At 44.9% G+C, this 19,529-nt stretch overlaps 2 protein-coding genes across 3 annotated transcripts; both read right to left on the bottom strand.

The window, feature by feature from the left end:
* Nucleotides 1-1,917: 1,917 nt before the first annotated feature.
* TLCD5 (TLC domain containing 5) lies at nucleotides 1,918-9,096 on the bottom strand. 2 transcript variants are annotated; one of them, XM_007422881.3, is made up of 3 exons: nucleotides 8,979-9,096; nucleotides 6,648-6,846; nucleotides 1,918-5,964 (listed from the first exon to the last, which is right to left on the bottom strand). In XM_007422881.3, the coding sequence occupies exons 2-3, from the start codon at nucleotides 6,841-6,843 to the stop codon at nucleotides 5,426-5,428; spliced, it is 735 nt and encodes a 244-aa protein (XP_007422943.1). In that variant the 5' UTR covers nucleotides 6,844-6,846; nucleotides 8,979-9,096; the 3' UTR covers nucleotides 1,918-5,425. The 2 variants fall into 2 exon arrangements, with proteins under 2 accessions (XP_007422943.1, XP_087995118.1); XM_088138992.1 differs by lacking the exon at nucleotides 8,979-9,096 and adding an exon at nucleotides 8,735-8,822.
* Nucleotides 9,097-10,113: 1,017 nt separating this feature from the next.
* On the bottom strand, nucleotides 10,114-18,260 carry LOC103067675 (TLC domain-containing protein 5-like). The gene is made up of 3 exons (XM_007422877.3): nucleotides 17,993-18,260; nucleotides 17,335-17,540; nucleotides 10,114-13,052 (listed from the first exon to the last, which is right to left on the bottom strand). The coding sequence occupies exons 2-3, from the start codon at nucleotides 17,528-17,530 to the stop codon at nucleotides 12,514-12,516; spliced, it is 735 nt and encodes a 244-aa protein (XP_007422939.1). The 5' UTR covers nucleotides 17,531-17,540; nucleotides 17,993-18,260; the 3' UTR covers nucleotides 10,114-12,513.
* Nucleotides 18,261-19,529: the final 1,269 nt, after the last annotated feature.

Here is a 19,529-nt window from a genome sequence, read left to right as displayed (position 1 = left end):
ACTTACGAACCTGCTCTGTAACAAAAATGGGTCTTTATATACAAATATACATTATACGTTGTATACACATATGCGTTATATACAAAACATCGAGAAGTGGAAAACAGCGCGACACCGAATTAGGGGAGGCTGGAGGAGAACGAGCGTGCTAACACTTACAGAGCATTTAAAATGTCAATGCTTGAGTGATATCCGTTAAAATATTGCAATCGTGAAGATAGGATTGTAAGTGTTGAATTGTTTTATTTTTATGGCTTTGACGCTTAGCCTTTTATGGCTTTAAGGGAGGGGTTCCTAAACGTTTGGCCACCACACCTCCCTTTAGTGCAGTGTTTTCCAAGGGTGGCATTTTTAGGACGTGTGGACTTCAACTCCCAGAATTCCCTAGCCAGGCGGGGAACCCATGCTGGCTGGGGAATGTTGGGAGTTGAAGTCCACATGTCTTAAAGTTGCCAGGGTTGAAAAACATTGGGGCAGAGAGTCCAAAATGCTGTCTATTTTTATTCTGTTTCAGCTGCTGCTAGGACTGTCAGCCAGACAGCGATCCAGAAGGGAAGCCTGAACAAGTAAAAAAACTTCTCACACTGGCCAAATTCATGCACAAAATATGCCCAATTTTGTCATCTGCTCGGTTCCTACATTCTGATGAGCCACAATCAATACTTCACAAACCACAATAGTTAGATTCACACAGAATCCATGTCAAGAGCTGGCATTCAGCACAGGTTAACCATCCAAAGAGGAAATAGGAAGCAATTTCCGAAATGTAGTCTTTTAAAACGATGAACCCTGACCAAATTTTCATTTCATTTTTTCCCCTGCTCCTGGGGCTGGAAGGCATAGTACCATTTCCCAGAATATTTGCGTTAGATTTCCTCACCTCTTAAAGAATAATATGGAATAGCAGAATCCTATCCTATCTCAGCAAGTGAGCTCAGTCTTCAATATGTTGCTGTCTGCTGCTAGCTTTCATCCTGCACAATGTCTAAGCTCAGTGATTTAGCTTATAAAGATGATGAGAGTAACTTGCAAAAGGGGCCTTTTTTCCTCCTCCTTACATTTTCCCCAAGATGGCCCTGCGGGTAGTAGGGTGGGGAAGGTCATTAGCTAAGGAAGGGACAAAGGGACTTATCCCCATACACTATGCAAGGCTGAAGATGCAAGATCCCCATATCATTTTGTAAAAAATAAAATAAAAATCATTTGGGAAGGGCGTAAGAAAGACATATTTACATTTACCCATGGTATGGAAACAATGGATTGGGGTTTCTTTTTCTGACATTACTCCCAGAATTGAAGCCAGTTGCTGCAGAACGCAAGCAGAAGCAGCCGTGGCATCTGTGTGGGCTTCACTTTGGCATTTGGCTTGCCGTGGGATAGGAGAGAAGGGAAAAGAAAATGCTGGATGACAAAGAGGTCTTGCTTCTCCGTTCTCAATGGTTAAAGCTGTTTATCCAATAACCCGTAAGATTAAAAAAGAAAGAAAAGTACTTTCCTTTGTAACCATGAGGACTAGATGCTTACAGAGCTGATTCTGAGGCAGCTGCTCGATACTGGGTTGGTTCCTAACCCTATTGCATTTATCCAGGGTTTGTTTAAGCTGACTTTACTGACTAAAATTAGCTAGGTTTGCATAAAATGCTAAGCAATAAATCATGATTTACGAGCCAGAACAGCTGCAGTCATGCCAGACTCGAAATCCAAACTCAGCAAATTACATTATGGCTTGGTACTGTATATGGTAGGAACTCACCTAAATCAAAATCTATACTGGTGTTTCTCAATCTTAGCAACTCTAAGATGTGTGGATTTCAACTCCCAGAATTCCCCAGCCAGCATGGCTGGCTGGGGAATTCTGGGAGTTGAAGTCCACACATTTTAGAGTTGCCAAGGTTGAGAAACACTGATCTAACATTTCTTCAAGCTGTAGCTGTGAGCCATTTTCTTCCCAGATGAAAAATGAAATGAAGTATTGAAACACAAGTTGCTTTTTTCCCCCTTTAGACATTAAAATATGAAGGTTTTAAAAATAAAACTGTGCACCAAAACTAACCACGCGAGAAACAGTTTAGACTGTTTGAAAGGGTCCCATAGTTTGTAGGTACTAAGAAAGAGTACAAAAAGGAGGGTAGAACTTTTATTTTTTACATTTTCGTGACTCCCATATACTTAACCGCTCAGTGTATTGACTCAGGGAAGAAGAATGGTTGAGCTGAAAGTCCAGCACGCAAATTCTTTCTGGAAATTGACTACTCAGAATAAAAGGACTGTAAACTTTTATTGACTTCTGCAGTTCTCTTTAGATCCACAGCTACCAGGGGAAAACACTGTGACTAGTGGAAGCAAAGTTTCTATGGAAGGACTGCAGCCCCATTTATTTCAGCTTGCCGGGAAATCCATGGGAAACCTGAGTTCATTCATTCTCTAATGCTACAATCTGTCACTGTTAAAGCTTTAACATCAGTTCCCTTAATTCACAGCATTCTGGCCCAAGTGATCAGCCTGCACAATATCCACTGGGATATCATGGAAATTTAGAAGAGTTTCTAAATTTCCAGGAAACACTCCAAGAAGGAGAGCACAAAGATTAAAACAGCAAGGTTACATGAAATTAAAGATGTCTGCTGAAGTAATCTACTTCGTCGTAGGATCGAAGCAGCACAAAAGCCTTTTTAATAAAGATTTACACATTAACATACGCCAACATGCACACTCCCCTAGTGCAGTGTTTCACAACCTTGACAGCTTTAAGATGCGTGGACTTCAACCCCCAGAATTCCCCAGCCAGCATGGCTGGCTGGGGAATTCTGGGAGTTGAAGTCCACCCATCTTAAAGCTGCCAAGGTTGAGAAACACTGCTCTAGAATGCAATATGATAGGCTAGACAAAATAGATTGTTTTGAGGGGTTTTAGATACAGTATTCTCTCATTTTTGGATCTAAGAATGAAGCTTGTTGAACCTGCTGCAATTTTTGTAGACACCCCAGACTAAAAAGATTTAGTTTGCTAATCAACAGCCATGCCAGAGGCACACAGAAAGGAAAACTGGGCCTTTACAAGCTGTCACACTACTGTTGTTGCTTTTCATAAAATGGGCTTGCAAACCTCATTTTTAAATGAATGTGTCTGTTGAAAGAGAACTAGAGAGAGTAAACCTGTGGAAGATTATGAGAGAACGGCTATGAAAATGGAAATAGTAGCATTTCAAGAAACAACCATGATGCCTGGTTTGTACAAAATGAATTCGATCCAGAAGAAACAAAGGCCTTCTTCACGTACCATACAAAGCCACAAATTTATTACACTAAATGAACCCCTGTTTCGGTTAGATTGATATATCAAACCATAAACCATGGCGCTTGATTCACACTTCATGAATGTGACTTGTTCAATTTTGGCCTAGAGGGACGTGTACCTTTAGCAAACTAAATCCAGCAATCCATGGTTAAGCGAAGCATATCTTAGTGCATGTTATGAACCTTAGTACTTTTTTCAAACTGTCATAAGATATGATAGCCAGAACCTTTGGTGTTTTTAAAGGGGACTGGACAAGATTCAGAGGGAGGAGGAAAGATTTATTATCAGCTATTAACAACTAAAACAGTGTTTTTTTGTTGAGGCGCACAACGGCGGAGCAGAGAAGTGACACGCACCATCGTGAGCATCGAGACTTCCTCTTCTGCACAATGACGTCGTGATGCAGGGGGCCTCATCACGGCCTGCCCTACACACACTGCCGATTTTATGCCCATAAAATCTTTTTATTATTTGTTATAAAATATAATACAGAGTCGCTGTGCCCATCACTGGTGGAACATGAAATCGCTGTTGCAAAGTAACTCAAACGACACGTATGTTTACATTCGTCTCAGTGAAGACTCCGTCAGTTAGCCCTTTCAAAGGCGAAAGCCACTCGCCCGTTAGGAAGTAAGAGTCTTTGGGAACACAGCAGCACAGAAACCGTAGCAAAGGAAATCATGAGTCAGCCAGTAAATAAATAAATAATAAATAAATAGCTCTTCTCTTTACAGATGGACCCTTTTGCTTTCCTGTCTCTCAAGCCTGGCCATTTCGCAGGTAAGACACGAATCAAAGGCCAGGTGAGTCAATGAAATAAACCTGGTTTGGGACTTGGCATGTGCATGGTGAGATGAATATTTGAAAGTTCCTCTGTTGGAGAACCAAAGCAGACTTGTTGACCCTTGGAAATCTAGCATACCAAGGAGACACTTTAGCCCCCGCTTCCCCCATACACAAATCAGCCTGGCATGGAAAGGAGAATCAGGTCACATTGGCTGCAGTGTCAATGACTCTAAATTCTGCAGCCCCACACCTAGGAGTCAAAACTGGTTTCAGAAGTCCTTTTTCTAGTCTTAGTTGACTCTCCTTTGCTTACTAGAGATGCTAACCCAAAACATTCCATGATGATTCAGCATTAGGATTGGCAAGGAAACCATGGTAATGCAGAACATCTCCCAGTTTCCAGTAGCGGTGAATATGTGTAGCTCAGGGTTGAACCGTGGAGTTCTCTGAGCTTGGTTCTTTTCTTGCAAACATTTCATTACCCGGCTAGGTAACCCCAAGGACTCCACATCTTCCAGTTTATATTCTGGAAGGGGGCAAAGGTGGAGAGAGGGATTTGGAGGGTTATCTGGAAGGACAGGCCTGAGGATGGATGGATGGATGGATGGATGGATGGATGGATGGATGGATGGATGGATATTCTCTATACATTTACTGCCAGTGGCCTATAGGTTCACTGTTCTCCTAAGAGGACCCATGAAGAACCCGTTCTAAATTGTTTAACAGCCTGCACTCTGCTGTTCCATATCTTGCCCATGTTTCATCTGGTCACATTAGCTCAGATACACAGAGATAGAGAAGAGGTGGAAAAATCCAAACCAGGAAAAGTTTGGAAGTGGCAATCAACCCATGAGATTCTTTAGAAATGCCCCTGGGTTAATGGGATTATGCTTTAATTTTGAAGAATAGAAAGATTATCAGAAAAGGTTCCCCACAACAGGAGGGTGTGCAACATATTCCACTAAGCATAAACATTTGCACAGGGCTGAAACAGGAATCAACTCTACTCTGGCTTGCAACATATGATGCATCTCTCTATGTATCATACTTATTTCCCATCCTTCCTGCAAATTGCTCAGGATACCAACTGTGATGGTGGTCTCATTTCATCCTCAAACAGCTCTGTGAAGTAGGGTAGCTTCAGAGAAGACCAGCATCAGCCAACTGAGTGTCACGGTTGAGCAGGGATGTGATCCTGGATTTCTCCAGACTTAGTCCTGTGATCTACCTACAACACTGCCTGGGCCCCTTCACTCTGATAGAGACCGTGATTCAAATGTGACCTTGCAGGTCCAGCCCAGGCTAATTATTGATGCTAAACCTTGAACAGGAGAACATGGAGTCAGTGACTCTTCAGATATCCATTGGTGTTCAGATTCACCTCTTTGTTCCACCAATCCTTCCAGGCCTGACATTTCTTAATGGTTTTGCGCCGGGCAAACCTGCAGATGTTTACCATGAAAACCCAAGACACTGCATACATGATGAGACCCCCAATCTTGATGAAGCACCTGGGCCTGGGTGACAACAAGACGCAGTACATCAGCCATGCCCCAACCCCGATCCTCACTCCTGCGAAAAGCACCACGAAGAGGAAGTCCACCACATCCCCTGTCAAGCTGGGGTATAGCCCCTTCTCCCGCAGAAACCAGCGGGCCTGCAGGAAGGGGTTGGTGAGCTCGCTGCCGAAGATGACGGCGTTGACCTCTGTGGCGGACTCACCTAAGGCGAGGGAGGCGCTGATGCCCAAGATGCTGACAGAGTGGTGGACCAGCATCAAGGGCCCTTCGGTCTGAAAGTAGACACACCAACCCAGGTCAAACAGGAAGTAGCCCAAGCTGATGCACAATGCGTGGACCTGAAGCACAGTATTTGGGGACCCTGGAGGAGAAGAAAGGGAATAGAGAAAAATCACGGCTGACACGCAGATCACTTAGTTACTAGGTTTCATTTTTTGAAAAAGACTGAATACTACCAGAGAATCAAGGATTTCATTTGGTTTGTTTTTAAAAGGATCTCATTTGGTGATTGATTCTACATAATTAGTCTGCCCCTCCACTGCTGGTAATGGGGCCATAATAATACAGGAAGTGGGCTACGATGATCAAGGGCAGGAGGGAGCAAAAAAAATTATGATAAGAGTGACAGGTTTGTACAAGATTGAAGGGCTGGTATTATTTATTCTTGTAAATGTTGTTATTGGATTTAACATTAAAGCATTTTTATTTCATCACATTAAGGAAAGAAAAATAGATGTTGGTAGGACTAGTTACAAATGTATATCATAAAATATATACAAGCTAATAAGGTCTACCTCTCCTATTTTGTTATGGTCAATAAAGAACTGAACACAGTATTGTAAACCTAGATGTAAGTCATTCCAAGAGTTCTGGTGGATTTATTTCCCTTCCCTTTCTGAATTGTCCTTAAAAAAGCAGTGGCTGATTTCCTGACCTCCAACTAGTCTTCAGTGGTGTGGTTTCATCATGGTTTGTGGTGGGAACCCAAGCAATAAAGGCAGAATCAGTGCCTGATTCTAGGTACAGTAAATAGACCGGACGTACCTGGGTGAGTCATTGGCCAGGGACCATCGATAAACCCAATGTAGCTGGAGAGGCAAGTGGCAAAGACCCCATGAGTCAACGTGACCAGTCGGCAGCTCCACTCGCAGCTGCGTTCTCTGTAGTGACGGCAGGACCACGCGTAGAGGGAGAGCCAGCCCCACAGGCTGAGGGCCACCCAAAGCATCATGGCCACCATCTTCTGCAATGGAATAGAAGGGAAATGTGGGAAGAAATAAATCCTTGCAAACGTTACAAATAGCAATACGACTGACAACCAATATATGCATCTACACAAACACACACACCCAAAGATCGCCATGGACAAGCCACAAAGACATCAGGAGGCCAACTTTCATGACATCGTTGGAGGCATGACACCATTATTTAAGGACATCATGATTCTGATACAAAGAGGTCATTTAACAACAACAACAACAACAAAAAAGCAATTTATACGGCTGCCTGTCTCACTATTGCAATTCTGAGCAGTGAACAGCAAAACAACTCAGTTAATTAAACAAGGAATTATAACCACGATCAATCAATGTGCTAGAGGTCCAAAGAGATCATTCCATCTTACAATCAATAAAACAACAACAGCAGCAAAGCACCAACCCACAGGGCTCACTTAACACCCAGCTCAGGTGCTTAAATCCACTGAGTGATGATATCAAGCGTACAGAATTGGCCCTTCCTACAACCCCATGAATACCCATATAGATCTCTCCCTTCTGAAGATGGAGCAAACCCAACCCATCAGTCCCCAAGCTGGAGGACGGATATGCTCCGCAGTCAGGGAAACCCAAGGGTCAGTCGGAAAAAAAAAAAAAGGAAATATGGAACTGGAGCACCCTACAAATGGGATGGAGTCCTTTGAAGACAGGCATTCCTAGCTGGCTGGCATTCTAGGGAGAAATACTCCTGCAAGAAGATGAGAACATCTAGATACGTTTTTGAGACAGGTTCTTGACTTCTCCACTGGAGCGTTCCCATGCTGGTGCCGTATCAGCTGGGGATTATGGGAGTTCAAGTCTAACACCCTTGAAGGGCAGCAGTTTCCAGAAGGGAAAGCTGATCCATGAGATGGTGGGGCATAGGCAAGTATTAGCAATAAAAAGGACTCAAGGGAATTCCCCCCTCTCCCCAGTCCTAGGAACTGGTAAAGCAATTTTAACTGGGCAGCATCCTTAGATATTTCCATTCAGATCTGTGTTCAGCTTGGAGAAATACGGGCTAGGTGCATACATTGTGCGAAGGCATGATTTGGTGAGCAAGCCTGGTTCACGCCAAATATTAAACCAAGGGTGCCTCTTCCTTCCCTCCTACAAACCATGACTTCATCTATCACCCAAAGCTTTTGTAGGCGATCCCCTAAGCGGGGAATCTGAAATGTTTTCAACCCTGCCCAGGGGACACAAAGCGAGACTTTAAACGAGGCCTATTTAAAGTCAGAGAAAGCACCATTATGGGAATGTTGGTGAAGCCAACGACAGAACGAATAAATGGCTTGATTATATGCCATCACGTCGTTGTCGGTTCTTAGCAACCACATAGGTTTTCTCCATGACGATCTCTCTGTCTCTAACCTGGCCTTTCAGGTCTTCCAACGGTGACATAACAAATAATGAACATTAAATACCATCTACAAGTGGTGTTAGAGCAGTGTTTCTCAACCTTGGCAGCTTTAAGATGGGTGGACTTCTACTCCCAGAATTCCCCAGCCAGCATGGCTGGCTGGGGAATTCTGGGAGTAGAAGTCCACCCAACTTAAAGCTGCCAAGGTTGAGAAACACTGCAATAGAGGGTCCTTCCTGGATCTCTCCTTCCACCAAGCCACAGGAGACCTATGGCTGGGTTCGCACCCCATGGTAAGCCCTCACTCACTTAACCAGGGCATGCCAACCCCGAACCCTCAGCTCCCAACCCCACGGCTTCTAGGTCAGAGCAAGCCCACCGCGCGCACTCTGCGGCGACCCTCTCCTCCCTCCCCTCCCCGGCCGCGGCGCATGGGAGTCGCAATCCCGCGCATCAGCGGAAAGATGCGGGACGGCGCTCCAGCCTCCCCCGCGCCCGCTCGACAGCCCGACCTGTGACGCCTCCTTGCGCCCCGCCGCCAGCCTTTCCTCGGCGGACCCCGCAGCACCGCGCTCCAGCGGACCCCCGAAGCGCGTGCCCGCTGGGATGCAGCGCTCCCGGGCATCGCCGGCTGCGCCAGCCCGGTCCTTTCGCCCCACTGCCCCGCCCAGCCCAGCCCAGGCGAGGCGAGGCGGCGCGGGGAGAGCGCGCGGCTTCGGGCAGCCCAGCAAGCGGGCGCGCACCGGCGGAGCTCACCTCGCCTGTGGCGCCAGGCCAGCCGGCCACGGGCGTCGGGCTTTTCCAGGTCTCCCCCCGACCTCCCCCGGCAGCGAGGCGGCTCACGGTGGCCAAGATCACCGAGCTCCGCCCTGGCAGCGACGATGGGAGGCGGAGAACCGAAGCGGACTTAGGGTCACCTGCTGGTGCGGAGGACGGATCGCAGCGCCCGCAGGCAGCGCGCCGGCAGCCGGACAGCGACGAGGAGCCCAGCTGGCAACGGGGACGAGCTACGAGGAAAGGAGACGGCCTTGCCGGCTTGCGGCCTTAGCCTGCTGGCGAACGCGGCCAGGGGCGGCTGGCTCAGAAGACCCCCAGCTCAAGAAAGTTGGGTTCATGCGCCCCCGGCCCACAGCGGAGAACCGCTTTGCTTCCGATTGGGAAGGGCGCAGGAGAGCCTCGATCCTGCAGCGCGAGGCGAGGCGGAGGCTGCGCCTGCACTTAGGTTGCAAACAAGCAGAGCCGAAGTTAAGTCCCTCCCGAAGAGTTACCTGCGGCTCGGACAGTTCTCCAGGTCAGGGAGCAGCCAGAAATCTGATCCGGCCAACAGCTGTTGAGTCTCAACTTGGCAACGCGAGGGTGCCAGTCCCGGGTTTGAATGTAACCCGCACAAACCGAAAAGCATTTTGATCGTAACCCAAAAGCACTGAAAGTAACCCTGAGCCCAAATACATGGGCTGTGTTCACCCAGCATGCTACTGTTTGTTGAATCATGATGAACTGGGTAAACCACAATTGGCTGGGTTCAGATGCCTTATGGCTTAAGGTGTGTGAATTCAGTCTTTGTCTTGCAAAGGATCCCTGATCATTTCTTGGTTCTGCTTTTCTCAGCTTCAATTGCAACTTGGTTTTTAAAGTATATATTTCTTTCCCTGCAAATATAAATGAATAAACAAGGGTCTCAGGCATAGCATCAAACAGCACCCGAGGTTTAAACTGCAAGAAGATTGTTTGAAATCTTGTGGAGTATAAAAAAGGTGTCCAATTAAAATATTTTAGAAAGCAAACGCACCGATCCAGTTTGTCTTAGAGAACTGGAAATCAGGCAAGTTTTAATGGCTGCAAGACTAGAGGGTTCGTCTGTGTTGCAGATATGTATTGCTTTTATACCCATCCAGCTCTCCCAGCAAGCAGTCTGCATCTTCATCTCTGACCAGGAATCCTGGCTTCTTTAGCCTGATGCTTGCTTGTTGCCTTTTAGACGTCTTTGAAGTTCATTGATGGGTTGGGATGTTCCATTATTTGGCCCAAATTCTGTAAAGCACCCCAGACAGTTTTTATATGAAAGGACAGTTGTCCTTTTATTAATTGATAAACCCAGAGAATAATACACAACTGGACAAGTACACTTTTTAAAGCCCATTCGTTCAGATTAACCTCCACTGAGTGTGTCTGCTTCAGTTTGGTGAACATTTTGTTGAGTTCTCTTACCATGGATTCCCCCATCATGCAAAGTTATCAAGAAATCATATCTACAAATTGCCATGGCTAGATTCACACATCAGACTCAGGTTTGTTAGACTGTGGATGAGTTTGAGTTTTTCTTGCAGCAAATATGACCCAGTTAAACTCTGCAAATAAGCTGGTGGGGCATTTGGAGAGAGATTGCTCGTGGGGATTAAGGGCAGCTTTCTGGAGCATTGCAAGGTTAGCACTAATTATTCCTCTGAGCCCAGGAGGACAATTTCAGTAGTACACAGCCAAGGGGAAACCCTCCTGTTAAAAACATGGCATGCGTGCTAAATTTGCACCCTTTGGGGTGCGAAGAGTTGTGGGGAGATCCCTAAAGGCTAGCAACAGTGAGAAGATCCAACGTCCTCTTTGTATTTATTCTAGAAGAACGCAAGAACACTCATCATATCCAGAGTGAAAACATTTGTTACGTTCTGTATTTAGGTCAGTTCCTCTGAAACCCATGTACCTTTGAATGTATTACAGAAGGGTTTTTTTAGGAGCTAAAACAACAATTCAATATTACCAACATTTTAAAAAAAAAATACAACAATCGTTTTGGACAACATCCAAGACATTTGGAATAGAGAACTGAAGATTCCTATGTTACAAAACCAATGGTTTCAAGTCCTGGGGAATGTTAAATATATTTGCTATGATCTAAAAATAAAGTTAATTCCACAAAAATTCTCTGTCAGGTGTATTGGTCTCGGAAAGGGAGGTTCAGAAAAACGGAGTTATCACTCTCATGTTGGAGATGAAACGTACTGTAGTGCATATATTCATCATCTCGGTGGTTAGTTCCTTACTGGTTGGATATTATGACTATGGTGAACCAGGTTCTTGAGGAGCAGAAGATAAAGGTTCAACAGTGTTAATGGATTGTTAAATTATAGTCTAGATATTTGGAATGTGTCCACTTATGAAGAGCTCTGGATACATCATGCTCAGTCAGTTGCTGAAAATATTGTTTTGTATTCCTGGAAGGACACTTGTGCGTCACACACCACAGACTGTCAGCTCTTCACCTTTGAATTGGCTCTTTATTGGCAGAAAGGAAGCACCAGACAATATGATTCCATGCAGTTAAGGTTTAATTGGTTGTTGAAACACTGAGCTGTAGCAATGTTTATACAGATGTAATTACTATGTCTGTATGCAGAAAAGTAGGGGAAAAAATCAGGTATATTGTTCCTTTGCTTGTGTTGTTCCTTTTGCAGTGTTTAGATTTTTGCATTTTCTTTCATTTGACTTGTATTTGCAGGTTTTTAAAAATATTTTCATTTGTAGTTGTAAGAAAATGAATAGCTGGAAAGGTGTTTTTTTTCCCCCAGATACAGAAGTTCACTCTTGAGCAATGAGTTCATGAAGCAATTCGAATCCCTTGGATTTGCACTGTGAAGAAATAGACTTGAGGAGACCATGGTAGGATGCGGTAGTAGAAATGTTTGACTCAGAAGGAATGGCTGCTTCCAGGAAGAGCAGACACACTGGCTCAATGTGATGTGAAATTGCACCCTCTGGAGGCACAAACCCTGTATACGTTTACCCAAAATCAACTGTCTATGATTGGCAGGTAGCCAACCTGTAGCTTAGCCGGGTAAGATAACAGTACCAGAAGTCTGGTTTCATGTCCTAATCTTGACCATCTGACAAGCATCTCTTCTTTACAACCAGAGTTACCTGCAGTGATTCTTTGAATCAGGTGGAACTCTGGCTGTCCCCCAGCTTGGCCACCAAAACAGAATGACCCAACCCTTCGTGCCTCAGATCCGTACTTCACTATAATCCATTTTAGCAGCCCCCTTGGGCAATGGCCTTTGACTGGATTGGCAGGGCAATCTGATTTTAGAATTAAGCCCTTCCTCTTGCATGTATCTTTTTCACAGGCCATTTCCGCTGTCTTTGTCACGTTTCTTTCTTCTGGAAGAACATGTTTAGTTCTAGATGTGACTCTGGAGCTGGGTCATGAATCCAGATCTGGCACAGAAGGTGTTGCAAAGCTCAGCAAGTTCCATTTGCTCCTTGCAGGTTGGGTGCAACAGGCCCCTTGATGTCCAGATTAACTTACTGGAAGATGTCTGTTACTCTTGGCGTGACCTTCTCTGGTTCTTTCACTTCTCCAAGCCTGGTATTTTTTGATCGTTTTCCTCCTGGCGAAACTCAAGACGTCCAGCATAAATATGAAAGACACTGCGTACATAGCTAGGATTCCACCCTTGAGTGTCACAATTGTCTTGGGTGAATTCATCACGGAATGCACAATCCATGCTCCCCCAAAGATCCGCAGCCCCAGGAAGAGAATCACAAACAAGAAATCCACCACATCCCCAGTAAAGCTGTGGTAGCATCCGCTCTCTCGCAGGAACCAGCGCATTTGCAACAAAGGGTTGGTGATCTCGCTCACAAAGATGATGGCGCTGATTTCAGCACCCGACTTGCCGGTGTCCAAGGCGAGCGTCATGCCGCACATGCAGAGCATGTGGTGAGAGAGCATCAAGTCACTCTCGCTGATGAAGAGGATGCACCAGCAGAAGTCAAAGATGAAATAGCCTAGCGACAGGCAGATGACAAACACTTGGAGTGGTGTGTTGAGGTGGCCTAGAAATATGGTAAGTTTAAAAAAAAAGGCAGTTCAGGGTTTTTTTAGATTTTTTTTATCCTGCCTTTATTATTTTAATAAATAATTCAAGGCAGAGAACATACCTCATACTCCTTCCTCCTCCTATTTTCTCCATAACAACAACCCTGTGAGGTGGGTTGGGCTGAGGGAGAGGGACTGACTGGCCCAAAGTCACCCAGCTGGCTTTCCTGCCTTAGGCAGGACTAGAACTCACCGTCTCCTGCTTTCTAGCCTGGGGCCTTCCCACTAGACCAAACTGCCTCTTTTCTCTCCTTTCTGAAGATCCCAAAACAGTGAAGTTGTAGATTTTAAAACTGGTTTAATTTTGACAATCATCCTGAATCTTTAATAAATATGCCAGCTGAAGTTCCATACCCATTCCTTGAACCACTGTCACTCAAATCAACCTTCTGCCAAGAAAACATCCTTCCTTGCTCAAAGAAAACTGTGGGGAGTGGCATTGAACATTCCATCTAGGAATCCAAATGTTGGAGTCTAGAATTTAAAATCTCTGTTTTCAAACTTACATTGGGGCAGCGAGCATGTGAATGAGTGACTTGGCCATACCTTCAGTTCCACGGTCCATGGGATTTGATATTTCTCCCTCTCTTCCTTGGCACTAACTGCACTAAGACTCGGTTTGTTTTAATCGTTGGTTGTACAAGCCACAACTGGCTGGGTTTGCACAACTTCCTAAGCTGTAAATTATAGTTTACACATTACAGTGTTCAGGTTCAAATAGCGTATTAAGATGTAAACCTTGTTTTGCAGTCCACAGCAGTTGGCTTCCTGTACTGTGGCACACTAAGTTAAGCTAAGCAAACCACATTATTGCTTAGCATGGCTTGTTATAAGCTACCATGAATCTCGAAGGATAAAGTGGCATACAAATAAATAAATAAATAAATAAATAATAACAGTACTAGAAGAATATGGTTTGCAGCTGCATACAAATTATTGCCTTGAATGTCAGCATTTTTATTTGCTTTGTTGGCTACTTGTCTGCCTTTATTTATTCCATTTTTAGACTATTATAATTCTGTCAAGATTAGATATCTGCTAAAATGTCCAGGGTAATTATAAAGTCAACACGCTCGGTAAGGTTACTTGAGCAGAAGTAACGTTTGGATGAAGAGTTCTTGAGGACTACAAAGCCTGTATAGTATTTTGCAGCCTTGAACCAAGTTATGGTCCTTCTGTCCTCCCTCAGTTTAACCCCCCCCCCCCTTTCCACGTGCTGCTTATTCCTGATACTCCATCTGTGCCTATCTTTATGTTGCAGCCCCTTAGGGGTTGGACACGTGTGTAGAGGCACATTTTTTAAGAAACAAAAATCAAACCTTCATCCTTGATCCTAAAGTGAATCATCAGTCTTACACACTGAAAACTCTCCTTGGGGCAAATTAAGGATGTTTATGGAACTTCAAGGATATTCAAGCTGAAACTCAACATTCTCTTCAGCCCCACTCCCTCTAGAAACCCTTTGTACATCAAGCCTCCTCCTGCTGCCTTCACATTCCTGATTTTCCTCTCCATCCTCACTGTAACTCGAAAACATACTGGGCTATTCCATGCTGAAAGGGTGGAATGACATGGCTTCTATTAATTTCATACCTCTCAAAATGCGGGATATTATCTTTGGTGCCACTGCCCAGCTCTTATCACCCCTGGGATAATTACAGGACTCCTACATGCTGATAACGAACAGGATTTGCAAATGCTATCTGTGTTGTATGGGGCATGGAGCCAAACGGCTTAGAGTAAGACTTTCCACCAAGGGATTTTTAGACCCACAAGGCTGGCAGGTGTTGCATGGAAAGAGTTCAGGTTCTAATCCTAGCTAAGGAAAGCTAAACGAAAGGCAAGGGAGGGCTTGTGAGGACATTACAAAGGAGACAACTTCTTCTATAGCAAGACAGAGCCAACATCTAAGCCCAAGAGAGCAGGACAAGAAGCGGTAAAGGAAGGAGAGAGATGAAAGATGGATGATCACTTTGAAAGAAGTAGCACATTACTTCCTCAGCTTGCCTGTGTGGCTCACAAGCTTTTGGTATGTCCTGGAGAGGAACTGGTTTCACTCGCAAAAGGAAACCTCCAGGCCTTATCACTGAAACTGGGTTGGCCTCTTGGTTGGCTAAAGGCTCAGAACCAGTAAACAAGCATAGCTTCCCCCAAACGTTATATAAATAGATAGACAGGCATAAGGACTCCTTAGGTGGTGACTGGCTTGACGCCAAAGGTGGTGTGAGTGTCAAGTGGTGACCTCAAAAAACATCTGCCTTCCCTGAAATTCTTGGGATTCATGCTTCAGAAATGACAGAGATATCCTTGACCAACTTGTCCCTGCATTGTCTCTGCTATGTACTACTCACATGCAACTATTACAGAAATCCCAGTATTTAACTGACTCACCAATGCCTATATAACGTAATGAATAACAGGGCCTAGATAGCAGAGAGCCACCTTCAAATCCCTACTTAGTTATAATCCAGCTTGTGGAATAGCCTAATGGCAGTTACTATCTCTCTATCTTTCCCACCTTGCAAGGCTGAGATGAGAAGTTTCTGGGGCACTGGGAACAGAACAGTAAAATGTCTGAGAGCACTGCATGCCCTAAACCTTTTAGGTTGCTGCTAGAAGCTACAGCCAGTGCTTCATGCCAGGGTGGGCACAAATTGGGAAAAAGATGGAGTAGCCCCAGAGGGAATCTGGGTTCTAGGTAGCACTTACAGCTGTCCCTTTAAAGTAGCTTGAGTTGTGGGTTCTGAAGGAAGAAGGTCTGATCTTCCTTTTTACTCTGATTCAGTGTCTTCTCCTTACTGTGGTGTTGAAAGCAACCTTGAGCAAAGGGGACTGGTGTCCACTGGGTTTCTCCATGTGATTGCAAAATGAGGGGAGGGGAGGAGATTTTAATATGTCTTTTTAACGTATATATATTTAAAAACTACATAAATCTGTTCCAGGGTTTTCACTAGAATAGGACAGTCACCTTCAACGAGGGCTGTTCCCCATACCAGCTAGAAGGTTCCAGGGCACATCGGTAAATTGTGCCACTGAAATTTGGTGGCACGAGGGCCAAACTCTGATGTTATGGATTCAGGTTGTTGCGGGTGGCTTGGAGGGAGACTGAAGAGTAGAAATAGTAGTTTGCCCCCCAGAGGCCTTCTGCTTCCACTTCCATCCTTATTTTGGGAAGGAAGAAACCCAAACTCTTGCTGCATACAGTACTTTCAAAGGAGAAGCTATTTGTCTCCTTCCACAATTTCTCTGCAGAAAAAGGCAACAACAAATCATTTCAGTCTTGTTACAGAGAAAACAATATGGACAGGTACCTGGAGTCACCAGCAGATGAACTGGACTTAAAGGACACTTAACTTACTATTTTGCATCATTTATGGAGTCCCTGTTAATTACAGGAAGAAGCGAGAAGCTGCTGATGCCAAGCAGAGACAAAAAGTGGGAAGTTTCTCTATACCAAGCAGAACAGTGTCGGCAGAGCAGGGCTGGAGAATTCATATGAGCTGGGTGGGAGATGAGACTAAAATGGAAGCTGGTGCATTGATGGGAGCAGAAGCAGCTGATAAAGTGCAGGAGGAGAACATGTGGAGATCAAAAAGGTCACCTGGATTAGGAGAAGCAGTGACAAATGGGCAAGAAGGCTAAGGACCAGGAAGTTTCTATTTAAATGAATGACCATAAGTTAAGTCATTCCTCTTCTCTCCCCCTCACCCTGCCCCACAATAGTGACACAGGCCTACTTCTGAGCATAAAGCAAGAGTTACAAGATGTCTGGGAACCCAATAAAACATTCAGAATCAAGCTGTGCAAAACGTTTGGAGGGTCAATTTGGGAAGCATCCACATGAATCTGCTGCTTGGAGCATAGTGGCCTTGTATCTTCTCCAAGGCTCAGCACAGCAGCTTTGGGGCTTCCCCACATCTTCTGAGCATGCCCATAAGACACATCTGCCAGGCTGGTTGCCAAAATGATTTCTGCGCATGCTGTTGATGGGTACGGGGCTGGAAACAGCCATGCTGTGTCTTGGAGAAGACAAGGTGCCTCAGTGCTTCAGGGACCAGATTTGACCATTTTGCGGTGTTACTTTGTGTAGTCCTTGTTCCAAGGCTGAGATAATGGGGTTTTAGATCACACTCTGGCACTATGGATGAGGGTGATCCAACAGGGCTTTTGCAGTCATGCCAGTCTCATGCTCCTTGCTTTTTCCAATACTCTGGCTGAGCTTCACCCACCCCTTCCTACCTGCGTGAGCCAGCGGCCAGGGACCATCCATGAGGATAATGTAGCCCGAAAGGAAAGTGACAATCAAGCCATGCAAGAAAGTGACCATTCGACAGCTCCATTCTGGACTGCGGTGCTTGTTTCGACACCAGAAGCCAGCGTAGAGAGAAAGCCAAGCCAGGATGCCACAGATGACCTGGAGAAGGATGGAGGCCATGCTCTTCTAGCTGAAAAAAGAGAGAGTGAGAAATAGTATTAGGCACGCTAGCCTAATGACAATGGAGCATCTTGTCTTGTCTAAATTAGGTAGACCATTTTAGATTCTCTCCTTTCCTCCCATTCTCCTTCTCTCCTATATTCTTTCTCTCTCCCCCTTTTCTCTGTCTTCAATACTTAACCAAAATAGATAGACAGACAGACAGACAGACAGACAGATGACAATTTTTGTGCTAGAAGTTCAGGCAGCCTGGGTCTTCAGTCCACCAGCTGGAAACCAGTAAGTTAGCAATCAACTTTCCAAAATCTCTATGGCCATTCTATGACTTCACTCTATTCTATGACTTTCTATGACTTCCATTCTGTGACTTTAGTTTCTTAGTTTCCAAATCCCCCATTATTTAAAAAAAAATGTTATACCCAGTTAAAATATCAGGGAGTTGACCGCTGCCCAGGTACTCACAAGCAAAGTCCCAAATCCTTGAAACAGAAAAGATTACAGATCCAGAAAACGGTTCAGTAGTCAGCTAGTGGCCTCCTCGGTTATTGCTTGTTAATGAAGTTTTGGAGTCCCCAAACACCAGCCTGTCTGCAAATCCTCCTCCTCCTCCTCCTCCTTCCCCCACAGCTCCGAGAACAGTTGAACCTCCAAGCCTAGCGATACAGAGGTGGGATCCCTCGACTAGGAGGGCACCAGCCTCCTGAAACGAGGACCGGATGGTTTGTGTGCATTGTGCCTTGGTTTTCCTTTTATAATGACTACTTCTGTCAGTCACCAGTCCAAACCAGCCAGATTCTTTTGTGATGACACTTCAGAAGCATTTGGGTTAAGTGCTTCGGGCTGGCAGTAACTATTTTCCCAGTGATAGGAGTTTCTTTCTGTCTCTGCTGAGGAACTAGCAGCACCATAGCTTTCTCATGACACTACCCTGCAAGCACTTCACAAAATTAGCGCAGCATCAGGTGATGTCCAAAATACCTCTAAAAAAGGGAGGATGTCTAGCTATAACTGTAGTTGCTCTGAAAAGTTATGGCACAGCTATTCCATCTTAACAGAATCCTTCCTTCCTTCCTTCCTTCCTTCCTTCCTTCCTTCCTTCCTTCCTTCCTTCCTTCCTTCCTTCCTTCCGTCCTTCCTTCCTTCCTTCCTTCTCTCTCCCCTCCCTCCTTCTTTTGGGGGGGGACAAGAAAATTGATGGAAGAACTGGCAGGAAATTGACATTATTTCAAATGAAAGATTTGAAGTCTGGATTCTTCATAAAATTCTTTTCTTTGAAGCATCATCATTATATGATGAAAGGTGCATCTAGAAGTAACCAAGAGTTCTTTGTTGGTACTTGGAGTTCAAATAAAAAAATCCTAGAATTGGGGGGCGGGGGGCAGGCTTGAGGCCATTTAGCCCAACCGTCAGCTCAGGGCACAAATCCAGGTCAAACACCCCTGTCAGATGGCAGGTCAGCCTCTGTTTGAACCTGTCTAGTAAAGAGGAGTCCCCTACCTTGCTTGGTAATTGGTTCTAACATCAAACTGCCTTTAACATTTAACATTTAAATGTTACCTCATTTACCTACCTAATGTTAGGTACATTTCCCAACGTTCAGTTGGTATCTGCCTTCTTGTAGTTTATTCCTGTGCTCTGCTCTCTGGGATGATGATCTGCTGTTGACCTTCTTCTGGGTGATATCCTTCCAGGTATTTGAGGAGGGCCTTTCTATCCCCACTCACTCTTCTCTTCCCCTATTCATCCATCCTTCTTCACGGGACTTAGTTTCTAGTGCCCTGGCCATCCTGCTATGAAATGGGCCCTGTTCATCTGACTCCTTAAAGTCTGATGCCCAGGACTGGCCACAATATTTGACCAATGAAGAAAAAAGTGGAGCTATTACTAGGAGTGTCAACAGGGTATGATTTAAAAAAAGAATCAAGATGGCAGCCACCATGTGATACACATAAAAAAAAAATAGGGGGAGCTTCAATTCCACATTGCAGTGGCCATCTTG

The sequence above is a fragment of the Python bivittatus genome, unplaced genomic scaffold (genome assembly GCF_059951505.1).
Source record: "Python bivittatus isolate LINGU-HERP-01145 unplaced genomic scaffold, Pbiv_v1 ctg000320_np1212, whole genome shotgun sequence".
Taxonomy (NCBI): Eukaryota; Metazoa; Chordata; class Lepidosauria; order Squamata; family Pythonidae; genus Python; species Python bivittatus.
The sequence above is the reverse complement of the archived record's forward strand: the minus strand, read 5'-3'. Positions and strand labels throughout refer to the sequence as shown.